This window comes from Trachurus trachurus (assembly GCF_905171665.1).
Source record: "Trachurus trachurus genome assembly, chromosome: 7".
Classification (NCBI taxonomy): domain Eukaryota; kingdom Metazoa; phylum Chordata; class Actinopteri; order Carangiformes; family Carangidae; genus Trachurus; species Trachurus trachurus.
In genome coordinates, this window is record NC_139901.1 from 5,810,233 (window position 1) to 5,825,526 (window position 15,294).

Sequence of the window (15,294 nt, forward strand, 5' to 3'; positions counted from 1 at the left end):
AATCTGTTTACATCCACACACCTACAACACCAGAAACAAACACCTTATCACAGGAAAAAGGCGAAAGCTAAAATGCACCAGTTTCAGTGTCGTGTGTAGAGGACCGCAGATTTGGAACGAGCTCGATGATGCTCTAAAAATGTCACGGCACAATTCAATCTTTAAGAAAAACCTAAAGAAACACTGTCAATGTATGTTTAATTGAACAAGTCATGTATGTGGATTGGTGACTCGGTGTTCCACTGCTGTGTTTCCTTTAATCGACATTGCCCTATAAAAGGATAGTTCAACATGAGCTATGAGATAATAACGGAACGTTGCGAGACGGAGTCGTTTTAGAGGTAAATTCATGCAAAACCGCTGACGCGCGTTCCCGTCGGGGGCAGTTTTTCAGCAAGCAGTCTCTGAATTTACCTCTAAAACAACTCTGTCTCGTAACGTTTCGTTATTATCTCATAGCGTGGTGAATGTGCAGGTCACAACTTGTCCACCAGAGCGTTTTGGAGTTGTTGGATTGTGTATTTGATGAGTTTGATGAGGGAAACAAAGAAATCCCATTAGCTTCCGTAGTGTAGCTCTGAGCAGCTCGTGGCTCTGCTCTGCCGTTCTAAAAATAGCCTGCACCGATAATTAAAGGTAACAAACCTACTGCTATGACTATAGGGATTATGGCAATGGGCCAATTTGCCAAAATGTTGAACTATCCCTTTACCTGTTGTTTTTTTCCTCACACACAAAGTTGCGCCTGAATGCTGGGAATGTCTATTGTGTGCCTGTCCTACAGTAAGTTGTTGTTATCTAATGTCTGTTGTGTTTGTGTGTCTGTATCTGTGAGAAATTGGGCCCCCTACTGTACTGAGCTTTAAGTAGCTTCCTTTTTTTTTTTACACACCCAGTCACTGTGTCAGTATGTTTGTAAGATTTCTTATGATGATGTGTGCGTGTGTGAAAATCAATCAAACAATCTAATCCATGTTGCATATGGGTGATGGAATTCAGTGTGAACAGTGTGATTAATCCACCACAGCTTTACAAATTAAATACTGACAACAACCTGGCGACCAAACGTGCGTCTGTCTGAGCTTTGGTTTCATATCGCGTTGACCTTTACTGACCCTCTTGCAATTGTGACACACGTGTTGTCCCTTGTTAAATATAACTGCAGCTTTGATAACAGGCGACTCTCACATGCAAATAAAACCGATAACACACGTTCACCCGGCCGACTCAAAAGAATAATCGGAGAAAATAAAGATGATGAAATCAAACACTTTTTTTCCACTCAAACCAAGGTGATGATTCAACCGACCATTATACATTAGTCTCTGCAGCTTCATTTCATTACAGTGGAACCAACCGCCACATGAAAGAAAACACATTCCTCTGCACGGATCAGTGACTTCAACTCTGAGTGTGTGTGTGTGTGTGTGTGTGTGTGTGTGTGTGTGTGTGTGTGTGTGTGTGAAGCACGAGTACTGCTATATAAGCTCGTGTAGGTCATATGTATAGCATCAGGTTTACAACTCACGTTCACACTCGTTGGCGCTGTAGGTTGTGGCTGGTTTCCATGGTAACTGTTTGTATCCAGGGCAGCACTGGTCACAAGAGACGCCACAGGTGTTGTGCTGACAGTCGCACTGTAACCTGTAAACAAAAAAAACACGGTATGAGAGATGAGAGACGATACAGAGACGACACCAAACACAGTCAACAGACACACACACATCTGTGCAGACACACAGGGGCAGACAGACAGACAAAAGACTGTGGTATGTCCCTATCTCAGCCCACTGTGTTTTGGGTAAAACATCATTTGAACTTGTCTCCAAAGTTCACATTTCCCCCCTTAGCCTGAAGAAAGGACAAAGAAAGAAAGAACGTGGAGTATGGAGTAAAGTGGAAATAGACCCCTAACACTGAAAGGGTTAATCTCTGTCCTCCATCGGCAGCAGCTGACTGCTTCACCGGGGCCTTTAATCGGATTAGTGTGTGAACCTGCGGCCTGCAGTGTGAGGCCAAGACACAGCACGGAGGTAGAGAAACCTTCTTAACACTGTTCTCTCGTCCGTCCACGTCCTCTTCACTGCTCAGACACAGACAAACAAAGACGACTGGAGTCACGAGAGAGTGGGGGGGTACTCTCGTCCTTTTACAGATAATTTAACTCCGATCCTTTTCCAAGAAAAGGTCACATGATTCAACCTGTAACTGAAGTTGACTGAAGCAGATGACACTCGCTGTGTTTCAATGCGTATTATTTCATGTTGTTTTACAATTAAATGTTGATCCATGAGAAGATATACTGTATTTGGATCAAAAAACCATCTCAGCGTAGTTTTCCATCTCCTCTCAGCTTCTCTCTGGGGTAACAACAGGTTTGAGGCTGACTGAGGTGTTGTGACATCACAAAGTTACAGAAGTTGTAATGGCTCATTTTAATGCGTAGTTTCTGTATACAGACCAGGTACATTTCTGTGTGGAAGGAGTTCTTGATACTTTCATAGTATAAATATACAATCTATAGAGCTTCTTCTCTTTTAAAGAACAAATGGACATCTTCCATTATAGTATATGGGACCTTTAAACTCTGACTTTGTCCTCCCTCTCTTTTCTTGCATAAAATATAGATATGAATTGTTATTTTGTAAATAAACCAATAAACCATTTTCATATTTTTGCTTTTTTTTTTTCATAAAAATATACTTTAAAGATTATTCACTTGAGATTATCAACAGCCTGATCACCAATAAATAACATGGGCAAAGTGCGGTTTTCAAATCAGAAAAACTCATGAAAGCCTTTTTGAGACAGATGCACATTCAGTCTGGGTTTTGTCTACAAAGACCAGTTCAAGCTGTTGGAGTGGGGGGTTGTGTGTCAATTCAATGCAGGTCACAGAGCTTGATATCATGTGGTTCATTACAATACGTTTCAAATATTGTAACCACTTAAATAAGTCTGATGACTGTGGAGGCTGCTCTCCTGTGGGGAGGTGTGTTGTGTGCTGATAAAATGTCTGTGTATTGTGTTTCCACAGGCTGATTGTGTTTTCAGCTTTCACCTTCACTATCCGATCCATTCATGCAGTCAAGCTTGCCCTCTCTCTCTTTCTCTCTCTCTCTCACACACACATACACACACTCAACTTAATTCACACGCTCCTTCATGAATCTCTGTCGTCCCTGGCGATCAGCTGTGCACGAGTATTTTAGGAAGTGATTTTCAATGGAGCGTTTCCATCCAAAATTCACTACTTCCTGGTTTCAGTCACCAGCAGCTTCCTGACTGAAGCAGATTGAAACTATTTGTTGCTCACAGGACTATTCAGCTGAATTCAATTTTTCCATTTGGCCAAAATCAGTAATTGTTTTACACTTACAGTAAGTAGGCTATTGTTTGTCCACTTTACAGCAGCTGAGTGACATCTTTAAAGGTCCCATATTTGTCACTTTTACTTTTACATATCAGTGTGCGCATATAAATAATCAACAATCAGAATGTGCTGTGGGGCACAAGAGAGGGGCATAACACTAAAAGATAGTTCATACACAGCAAGTAAGAAGCACTGGCAGGCGAAGGATAATCATTAGAAGCTGAATGTGGCTGAAGGTGAAGCGACCCAATGTAATCTGGCTTTCCGCGATATGGTCGCATTTAGTTGGGCTTCACCTCCATGTTGTTGACGAAGGAGCAAACGTTTGCTTGGGACCAGTGTTGGCACTGTTAGCTTGTGTGGGTTAGCACGTAGCCCGACATAGGCATCTCCAGGTGCAGCCACGGTCTTGACTGGTTCTTATATTTTTTATTATACAGTTGGTTGTGTTATTAGGATCTTTAAATTTTACTGTAATATGCACAAATAATTTTAAAAACTTCACAATCTCAGAACAGACAGAGTTCTGTGGACCCCCCTGAAAGCTCAGATCCCAGGTTGGGAACAGAACATTATAGCTTTAATGTATGTAGGAAAAGATTGTTTAAACAGGCAGATGTTATTTCGTGTGAGGTTAAAAAAAAAAGAAAAAAGTCTGTAGTCTATCTGGCAGACACTATACAGAGCAGAGTTCAACCATACACATTCTGGCAGGTGTGTATTATAACTAAAGCAGGAATCTTTTAAAATTCAGCTCAATATCACATCCTCTCTCTCTCTCTCTCTCTCTCTCTCGTTCTCTCTCTCTGTGTGTATGTGTGTGTCACGGTTTGGAGCAGACAGATGTGGAGGACTGGGTGTGTTTATAATATCTCTACAGGCCCCAAATTATGGAGAGGAGACATGTGCATACTTTCACATCATGTGCTTGCATGCAACTCTCACAAACACATTTTTACACACTCATGCAGAGGACCCTCTCCCAGACATGACACATCGTATTCCTCTCATCTTACACGCAAATGCTTGTTAAGCACAAACTGATCACAGTTCAGATGATGAGTTCGCTAAGGAGGCAAACTCTTGTTGTTTTTGCTGTTGCTGCAGCTGAACTGCTGACAAATCCATACACAGAGCAGTTTGTTGTGTAATGTCTTTGACTGACAAAATATCTCCCACAGCACAATTATGCGTAATTCAACCAAGTCAAAAACAGATTGAGGAATTTTAATGACTCTAATTGTACGGTTCAGATTTCACACATTCTGTGTGCGTTAACCTCTTTGTGTGCGAGCTGAGGGACATGTTTACACTGTAGCAAGTGTTTATGCTGCCATGATAATGTATGGCAGTTTAACAGTGTGTGTCTGCATGCTGATGATGAGTAGCCTAACCCACACAGTGTACAGTCCAATTTAAAAACACTGTACCTCCTGGATGTGGATCATCTCTGGAGTCTGGCTTCTCTCCCTTTTGTGGGATTGGAGGGATTTCAGGATTTCAGTAATTAAATACATTGTAACTTGTCTCTCAAAAATAAATCATCCACTTATATGAGTTATGTCTGCAAGGTGCTGTGTATGCCCTTATGCATACACACTGAACGTGTTTATATTGGAGATGTCGTGTTAATTATATGGAGTTTAAAGAAAATGTAAGCTGAGGTGTATGGGTAGATCATGTTTATGACAGGCACATAGTAATAAAACATGAGCACAGATACAATATGATTATTGCAGTCTGATGATTCTACCTGATCAACCATAGGCTATAGATTATATATAGATAAATATAAAGTCTGACCAAGTCTGACAGTAGAAAAGGGAGTAGAACGTCAGCAAACAGAGTATTTTAGCACATTTTCTGCCTAGTTAGACAAATGTTGGAACATCATGTTCAGACGTCGTGTTGTTTCCGTGTGACTGATCGGCTGAGAGTCGGTTCTGTTTGGGACCATTTGGCTTCACTTTCTGCATCACCTGCAGTTCAGGATCACAGCTAAGAGAGCTGATGCTACATCTGGGTTAACCATTAGCACAGCCAGTGTGTGTGTGTGTGTGTGCAATTCAAGTATAACTGAGTGTGTGTGTGTGCAGCTATAAATCCGGGGATGCGGGTGGGGTGAGGAACAGACTTCAGTTATGTGTGTCACAAAGGTGTTGGGGCAATAACTGTAAAACAGGAGGAGGAGAAGTGGTGGAGAAAGTGTGTGTGTGTGTGTGTGTGTGTGTGTGTGTGTGTGTGTGTGTGTGTGTGTGTGTGTGTGTGTGTGTGTGTGTGTGTGTGTGTGTGTGTGTGTGTGTGTGTGTGTGTGTGTGTTATGGGCACTGAAAACGTATTGAATTATAATGAGTTTCATTATTTCTGTGATGTTGTTGCATCTTTAAAAGTGTTTTTTAGTTTTACTGTGTTGATCCATAAAATATATACAGTATATTTGTAGTTTTAGGAGCCAATAACCATGACAATGTAGTTATACCTCTCTCTAAGGCTTCTCTCTGGACCTCTAATAACAACAGTGAACCAATCAGAGGAAAGGAAGCTCTGAGCCTCTCTTCTGATTGGCTCACTGTTTTCTGATCGATCTTAAAAAATACAACAGATTAGAGACTACAAAGTTGGGTGATGGGTCCAGGTGGGCTGGGCTTAAAGGGCTGAAGGTACTGACTGCTTGGTTGTGACATCACAAAGGTACAGAGTTCCTGACGGCTTGATTTACTGTAGTGTTTCTGAACAGAAAACTAAAGAGGGAGGGAGAGGAAGATGGGAGGATGCTTGTTATTAGATGTTGATGTTTCAACCTGCTCTCCCTCTGTTCACCATTAGCTACAATCCAAAAATATTTCCCTGCAAGATAACACGGTGGTGAAGGCTGTGGGAGCCTGCAGGAGAAAAAAAAGAATTAAAGACTTGGCTGGATTTCACCTTTAACGGAGCTTCAGGAGACAGGGCAGTGCTTCATTTGTGACTCATCTGGATAAATAAAAGAATGATTAACCTCAATGAAAAAAGCCTTCACTCTGAGGTGAATCCTTTCAAACTCTTTATGGGCTCTTTAAATACATCTCCTGCTTTGTCAACAGTCAGTGGTGATGAGTGATTTAGAGGGAATCCTGGTGTTTTAAACAGTCAGAGGAACGTAGATCAGTCTGTTCCCGTCTGGTTTGTATGTACAAAAGGGTTGAAAATGATATAGCTTCAGTCATACAGTTAGCGTTAGAGCTGTATTACATCTGAACACCAACGGGTTTCATGCACGCAGGTGTTTGATGGATGGGAACACGGGATGAGGAATTCAAATAAATCCCTCCTGACCTCATCAAGAGTTTGGAGATACAGTGTCTGGTTTGTGTCAGGGAGGAGGAATGTGGAGCTCGTGCCTCGTCTGAACACTCGACATCATCAGCCCTGGGACTCTGCTCAGTGTTATTCCATCCAGCAGGTGTGCGGACTGCAGGTCTGTGTTTAAAGGCAGGTGACTGAACGCTTCCATCTGCAGCTGCACGGCTAATATTGTAATGACAGTTTTCAGGTCAGGTACTGTAATACCAAGGAACACAGAGTCCATTATGATGAAGAGATCTGAGCAGTCCAATTACTTATGTTGCAAAAGTGAACTGTGTTTCTAATGAAAAAGGTTAGATTTAGGTTTGTTGAAGTTGCGGATCCCAAGTTAATGTGAGTCTGTATCATCCTCTGTCCTCATTCATTCCAGTTTGTCACAATACTAAACAATAGCACTTAGAAAATGAAATGTCATGGCTATTTGTTGTTTTATTGCAACGTTTATATATAGTTTATTTTTACAATTGGGAATTATTTTCTTTATTTATGATTTCTTAGTTTTTTTCTGAGGACTGAGAAGGTGTCTGGCAAAATGCAGACTGTACATTGTACTTCTAATGTATATGACGAATTGATTTAATTGATAACTATTAAAAAGGACAATGCAAGATTTTTACCTACATTTTTACCTTAATTAAACAGCTTCAGAGTAATTGTGATGGTTAAATAAATGACTTGTTGTTACAGGGAGAATGGAGGCTCTCTGCCTTCCACCTAGCATCTCTTGGCTGAAAACCAACCTTGTAAGATCAGAGCCTTCGACCCGGTGTCCCAGCTCTCGTCTCTGCGGCACCGCAACACAAAAGCACCCCCATAACTCATTATATGTTGTTTATGACAGGTAAGTCTACACAGAAATACACATCGTAACGCGTATATGATAAATAACGTTATCCACCGCTCCATGGATTGCTTTCTCACCGGCTTTGCTGAAAACGAAAGCACATGGCCAGAAGGAGGGTTAGCAAAACACTGGAAAAGCGACCAGACTTGCATAGTTCCCCTTTAAGAGTAAATAAAAACATGAAAATATAACTGACTACTATTCAACCAGAGAAACACTGCGCAGATATTTCATTATAGATTATATATAGTCACACTTTCCAAAGCAACAGTAGATTAGGCCTGTCGGTATTGGAGTTTTTTTTAAGTATACTTTTTGTGCATTTTTTTATTTGACAGCCTAGATAAGAGAGACAGGAAATGGGGAGGCAGAGAGAGGGGGAATGACAGGTAGTAAAGGGCCACCTGATGCGGGATTCAAACCAGGGCTGAGTAGTGAGGACTATAGGCTCTGCATATGGGGTGCCTGCTCAACCCACTGCGCCACACGGTGCCCCACAGTTACTGGAGTTTTTAGGGCCATCGCACACATTAGGCTGTCCAGATACAGATACGGCTAAGATCGGCATCCCAGGGGGACTGCAGTGTTCCAAAAAGAAAAACTGCCTTCTCCCAATCAGCATTTTCCTGTAAAACTATCAGAGATTGGAATAAACTCCCCGAGCACCTTAAAAACACCACAGATTACCTTTGTTTCACTCATAAGGTTAGAAACTGGATTCAGAGCCAGCAGTCATGCCAGCATTGAGTCAAGGACCTTTGTGCATAGGATACCAGTGGGTACCTGTAGGGATGAGACTACCCTTGTGGGTAGCCTCATCCCTACCGGGCATCCAACACAACCCGGAAATGCAGTAGCATCAACACTGGAACTGCACTAGGTTACCTAGGTGGGTACCTCTAGGGATGGGGCTACCCTTGTGGGTAGCTCCATCCCTGTGGAGCTCGACTTTGGTCCTCTCTTCTCCTCCGCAACTAAATTGCACTGATCATAAGCACTTTATCGACATCCTATGCACTTGAACACTCAGCACTTTATGTAAAACTCTTGTTTTTGATTAATTTTTATTTGCACTCTAACACTTTATTCCTTTAACCACTAATGCCTCTTAGCGCATTTCAGGTAGGCTTTTAAAACCGTCATGTTGTTATGTATGTATGTATGTATGTTGTTATGTTACAGGACTACAGATGGAAATTAGCGGCTCCGCTAAATCTGGTGCAGCCATCTTTTTATTGTTTTCAATAACTAATGCAACTGCACACTGTCCTTTTTAAATAAATAAATGAAATGAAATAAATGAAATACAGATACAGATACAGAGCCCCCTGTGGGGCTTTGTGGTCACAGTGGTGAACATGTTCCCCTCCACTCTGCATCATACTGTCTGACGGTCCCACACCACTCCCCCCCCCCCCCCCCCTCCTCCCCCCTCTAAAATCCTTTACTTTACAGTTATGAAAAAAAACACAACCACCTACCTACCACCTGAGCCACCGGCAGTGGCTCAGGTGGTAGAGCGGGTCGTCCAATGATCAGAGGGTTGGCGGTTCGAATCCCGCTCTGTCCCGGTTGCTGCCGTAGTGTCCTTGGGCAAGACACCTTACCCACCTTGCTCCTGATGGGTCGTGGTTGGCGCCTTGCATGGCAGCTACCACCATCAGTGTGTGAATGTGTGCGTGAATGGGTGAATGTGATGTACTGTAAAGCGCTTTGGGTATCGTTAAGATGGAAAAGCGCTATATAAATACAAGACCATTTACCATTTACCATTTACAACATGGAAACTACAACATCACCAGCAAGCCTGTACAAGTGTGTGTGTATGTGTTTGTGTGTGTGCGAACATGTACATAGAACAAGACACAAAATAGGCGGATTTATGATTACTCGTGGCTGTGTGTGTGTGTGTGTCTTTGTGTCTGTGTCTATGTCTGTGACTGTGTGTGCCTCATGGGGGATTTGACAGAGTAATGATGGCTTATTGTAATTCCACCACTTCAGGTGCTATAAACCTTGGCGCGCACACACACACACACACACACACACACACACACACACACACACACACACACACACACACACACACACACACACACACACACACACACACACACACACACACACACACCTGCTTATGTTCTCATATCCACAAACACAGAGTTGCAACCAAACACATTCACACATACATTAAAATAATCACACACATCCTACTTCCACTTTCCAGGCGACACCTCCACCTACCTGGAGGTTCTCCCACACATGCAGCACAGTCCCTGCACATGAATTAAAACAAGCTCCATCTTGTTTTTCTTGACTCAACAATAAAAAGAACAGGAACTACATAAAGGACAGGACGTTTATTTGTATAAAAGTTACAATTAAATGTCTCCACGTCCAGGTGTTTCTCTCCCATGAAATTGCATAAACACACAGAGAAAAATACCCACCACTACTCTTCCTCTTCCCATCATCCTCCTCCGTCTGATCCTGCTGTATGCATGCTCTGCTAAATTATGATTAACAGAGCTAATCGCAATTTTCCCACAGCTTGGCCCGCTGCTCTCTGATACACAATCAGCTGCAGCAGGTCGACCCGGTCACACAATCAGTGGAGCTTGAGGCTTTGTTCCATTTGTCAACTCTGTTCATCTCATTTTTTCCCCCCATCATTCTTTCCAGTTCTCCTTTGGTCTGTCTTGTGGCTTATGACTTGTAACAAATCTCTCATTTGCATTACAGGTATGCAGGTGTGTTTACCTGACACTGGCAGCAAATGAGACTGCAGCCAAGAATAATCAGCCTAATGCTCCAGATCAAAGTCACGGCTCGGGGATAAAAACTTAGTAGTAGACATCTCTGAGTCACTGCACTCCCAGTCCTGACATAAATCATTTTTATATCTGACACACACACACACACACACTACATAAATGTTATTACAAAACAGATCGGTGTCTGATTCTGTTTGTGTGTTTGTGTGTGGTAGCCCTTTGAAGTTTGTCTTACTTGTATGGGTCGTTGGGGTCCTCTGCGTTGCAGGCCTCAGCGTGTCCGTTACACACACAGCGTCCTCCAATACTGATGTCTTTGATACTGTAGTAATACTGTAGAAACACAGACACGGTACTTATCAGAAGCTTGAACCAAATAAACAAGTTTTTTTTCTTCTTTGTAAAGTGTTGTTAGGTGGATTTTGTTTATGTTTTATGCTAAGCCAGGCTAACCAAGACCTGACAAAAGCTTGAAAAAGACTAAAAACACTGTAAGCTAAGCTAAGCTAAAATAAGTAGATGTAGATGTGGTGCCAGTCTTCATATTTCATTTTTTTTTTACTTTTAAAGTGACAACGAGGAGTTTTGGAAAGCAAAGTGTTTTCACACTACATTTCCCATGAGCCTCCGCGCGCACGGTGAAATTCTTGGACCGGCGCAAGACGGACAAAAGTGAAAACATTTGCCAAGAATGTTTTCATTCATCAAGAATTGAAGTCGGAGGTTCAAAGACGATCAGATACCGTCGTAGTTCCGACCATAAACGGCGATCCGGTGGCGTTATTCCCATGACCCGCCGGGCAGCATCCGGGAAACCAAAACTAGGAAATTCTGGGCGAGTCGACCAGTAATAATAATATCAAAATAACTATAAAGACAAAATGATATATTTATCGAAAATGGACCCATTAACAAGTGTGGGTAATGTAGATTCATCCACATTAATATGAGAATTTTTTATAACCAAAAAAAAAAAAATGTGTCCATTAAAATCGCATTGCAATTACAGTCAGAAAATGAACATGTGTACCAATAAAACATTTTTCACAGAGCTACAAATATCCAATTTGAGTTACACTCATGAGTTACTTTACTGTAATTGAATAGTTTTTTCAAGAACATAATCAACATATTAGTGCTGAAACATGATGAGTTAAGCCTTACCCTGCGGGTGACCGTGGGGTCACGGAGAGCCTTCCCCATCAGGTGTCCCAGCAGTGTGTTGGTTCTCAGGAAACGCAGCCTGATGTTGGTGGCCTTGGTGAACTCCCTCAGCACCGGTGAGTAGGAGAAGTTCATCGCCCCGGGACGGCCGTTCACCAAGGACACCACAATCTGAGACAGAGAGGACAAAGGCTTTTATTGACCGATGAACTGATGTGAAAATATAAACAACACAGCCTGGGAAAGTCTAGTGAGCACCGGAGGCATGATATCAAGCACAAAATATCCTCTGCACTTCATGATTTCATCAGTATTGACATAATATTGTGGGTTTGTCTTAACAATGAAAGATTTTTAAATGGTTATTTCAGTAAACAATGACATTCTTGAAACAGAATTTTGGCTTTATGAGCTGGATTTACAGAAATAATAAATAATTTGAAATATAAATGACACATATCTAAGCCTTCGAATGGACATCTTGAAGATATTTAGGTCTTAATTATATAAAATTACTCATAGTCATTATTGATTATGCTAGCAATTGTTTTCTCAGTGAATATATTATCCAAACAAGATCAGACATTAGTGAAAAATGCCCCCAAATACAGCAAAATCTCATGACTGAGTAGTTGGAAATGTTTTATCATCATAATAATCTGTTGATCATTTTCCTGTCCATTGATTGACTGATTGAAACATACCTCTCCATTTTCCAGTGGTACAATACGTGAGTATTCTGTGGTACAGACGATGTCGTTGTCATTGGTGATCCTTTCGATTGTACTCTGTCCAAATCGCTCAATACAGTCTCTCTTAGAGGCTAAACACACACACACACACACAATGAATGAGAAACAGAGAAAGGGGGAGGGGAAAAAAAAGAAAAGCTTATAATCAGTTAAAACCACAGACTAGGAACCATGATCATGAACCATCCTGTTGTATCTAATGATACACCTCACTGTGACAATTAGAGGGGGGTCTGGGTTTGGTGGAGGTGACATGAGTCAACACATGAGTTACACTTCAGTAACTCTGCTATCCAGAAAAAATCAGACCAATCTGATGTGGGATTTCAGAATAAAAGCCCTCTGAACTTGCATATTTTGAAGTATTTTGTATACATTTACAGTATCATTTTTTTTTTAAACTGCTAGTTATTACTGTACCATTCCACGTCAGACTGATAGTACTCGACCTCAGGATGACACTCAGAAAAAATCAGACCAATCTGATGTGGAATTTCAGAATAAAAGCCCTCTGAACTTTGATGTTTTTGTGTACATTTACATGTATAACCTGCTGTAAAAGTCTGATACAAGTTTATTTATTCATGAATCATTATTTAGACTATAAATAGTTCATCAAAATAACAGCATCAACCGTGTATGAATGAAGGTTTCTTATTCAATGAATAGATGTGGAGCAGTAAAGACGTGATGCTCCAGCTTATCTTAGTCACAAGACACAGAAGATTCATCTCAGATTTGTCCTTGACACAGAAAATGAGACAAATAATGAGGAGTGAGAGGAAGATGTTACCCTTCAGGAGAGTGTGTGAGTGCAGCTCTGGACCAGCTGCAGCGACTCACACTGAAACTGTCTAATAGCCCTGAGACTGACAGCTCTAGTAGGCTGATGCCAATTTTCTCCTGCAGCTCCCCTGTCCTCCCTTTGACTGTCGGCCTCAGCGATGTGACAGGGCGGTTGTGGGCAGACAGTCAACATGTTGCAGTCAAAGTTAATTACAGTATCTCATAAATTGAAATTTTGATCCCTGGTGTCCAGTCAAATTAAACCACCCGAGGACCAAATGTGTGCGGGGCCAATATTTGCCTGGTTTTGGTTGCAGAGGCAAAGTACAGTAAGTCCACACAGCCACATGAAAACACCTCACTTCAAAAAATATAATGTGCTACTGTGTGAAAGCAAGGTAATCAAAGGAAATGCAAACATGGTATACACACAGTTTGTACCACCCTCTAGGTGCACAATGACCAAAAAATGTTATTTGTTTGCCCTTTCAGTGGCAAAAACCACAGGAACCATAAGATCTTTTACCAATAAAATTAAAGGGACAACGAGGAGTTTTGGAAAAGCGAAGCGTTTTCACACTACATTTATGAGCCTCCGCGCGCACCGTGAAATTCTTTGACCGGCGCAAGACAGACTCATGTTTTCATTCATCAAGAATTAAAGTCAGAGGTTCGAAGACGATCACATACCGTCGTAGTTCCGACCATAAACGGCGATTCGGTGGCGTTATTCTCATGACTCGCCACAAAACCGAAAGTAAGGAAACGCTGGTCGGCTCGACCAGCATTTCCGCCACCACTAATAATAACAAAATAACCATAGAGACAAAACGATATATTTATCGAAAATGGGCAAGTGTGGGTAGCGGAGATTCATCCACATTAACGTGAGACTTTTAAATAACCAAATAGAAACTCCTCGTTGTCCCTTTAAAGCTTTAAAATTGCAGCATGGGGAGATGTGTTGTTCCATCAGCATCACCAGCAGCCTGAGAACGAGCTGACCTACTGATCTGACCTAGCGTCAGTCCAGCTCTCAGGATGTATTTATTTATTACACCTGGAGCAGCTTTCAATGATGCTGATTAATCCCATGTCATTAGGTGGGAACATGACACACACACACACACACACACACACACACACACACACACACACACACACACACACACACACACACACACACACACACACACACACACACACACAGGTGAAGTAGACCCAACCCCCCCCTACTCCCTCTCTTTACTCATATATTCTTCAAGCTGCAACCTGTTGGCGGACATGCCTGGAATTCCCCCCGTAGCCCATCTGATTGACAGCTGCCACAGCCACTCAGCTGGCAGCTTGGTGATGTAATGATCTTCCTCCTCTGACGCGACCAACAAAAACCTATCCACCAATCAGCCTGTCCCCGGGGGGGGGGGGGGGGGGGGGGGGGGGGGGGGGGGGGGGGGGGCGCCGTTCAGCTCTGAGATTAGAGGGAGACTCTCAAACCAAACCCTGGGGGGGAGCATGAAGTGATGCTGATGGCATCTGACGTGGTTTGGCCCTCAGGTCACACATGTATGTACTGTGTAGCTGGACATGTATGTGCGTGTTTCTACTCACAGGAGAAGTACTGCCAGGGTTGGTAGGTCTGACCATGGTCGATGGATCTCTCCAGAACCCAGAGGTCCGGACGGGGGGAGTTGGCGAACTTTATCAGCACGTAGGCGACGTGGAAAAGCTGCAGAGACACAGAGGAAGACATTCACTGTCAACACTCAAACATCAAATTTCAGTGGACTGATTGATGAACATTTAGGCAAGACAGAGAAGGGACTAATTAAGGAAAGGAAAGAATGAGACGGGAAAGGAAAGTAAAATTGCAGAATGTCAGACAGGAAAGGGAAGAAAAAGAAATGGTGAAATAGGATTAGAAAAAGAAGGAAGGGAGGAAGAAAGGAATATAAAGGAGGAAAGACAGAAAAAAGAAAGGAAATGAAAGATGGGAAAAAAGGTTGGAAATGACAGAAAATTGGAGAAAAAGTAAAAAGTTAGTGCTATGGGGTAAAAAGGACAGATATTAAAATGTGAGGTAAGATTTGGGTGGGAGGGGGGTGAAAAAGAGAAAAGAAAGACCATCAATTAAGGTAAAAAAAAAAGGGAACATGAGCTGCTGGGCTCTAATAAAACCAATCGACCTGAACAGCTGACCTGTGAAAGTGCTTCTCTCTGAGGAGCCGTCACGTCCAAACCAACTACAGCACGTCT

At 42.2% G+C, this 15,294-nt stretch overlaps 1 protein-coding gene across 1 annotated transcript in view; it reads right to left on the reverse strand.

The window, feature by feature from the left end:
- Positions 1-15,294, reverse strand: part of lama5 (laminin, alpha 5) — a gene marked incomplete at both ends in the record, with an annotated part of 117,108 nt that overhangs the window by 61,057 nt on the left and 40,757 nt on the right. The window contains 5 exons of the mRNA XM_083975716.1: positions 1,529-1,644; positions 10,572-10,669; positions 11,501-11,671; positions 12,205-12,323; positions 14,650-14,767. Coding sequence (XP_083831842.1) covers positions 1,529-1,644; positions 10,572-10,669; positions 11,501-11,671; positions 12,205-12,323; positions 14,650-14,767 — 622 coding nt within the window. The remainder of the gene's footprint in view (positions 1-1,528; positions 1,645-10,571; positions 10,670-11,500; positions 11,672-12,204; positions 12,324-14,649; positions 14,768-15,294) is intronic.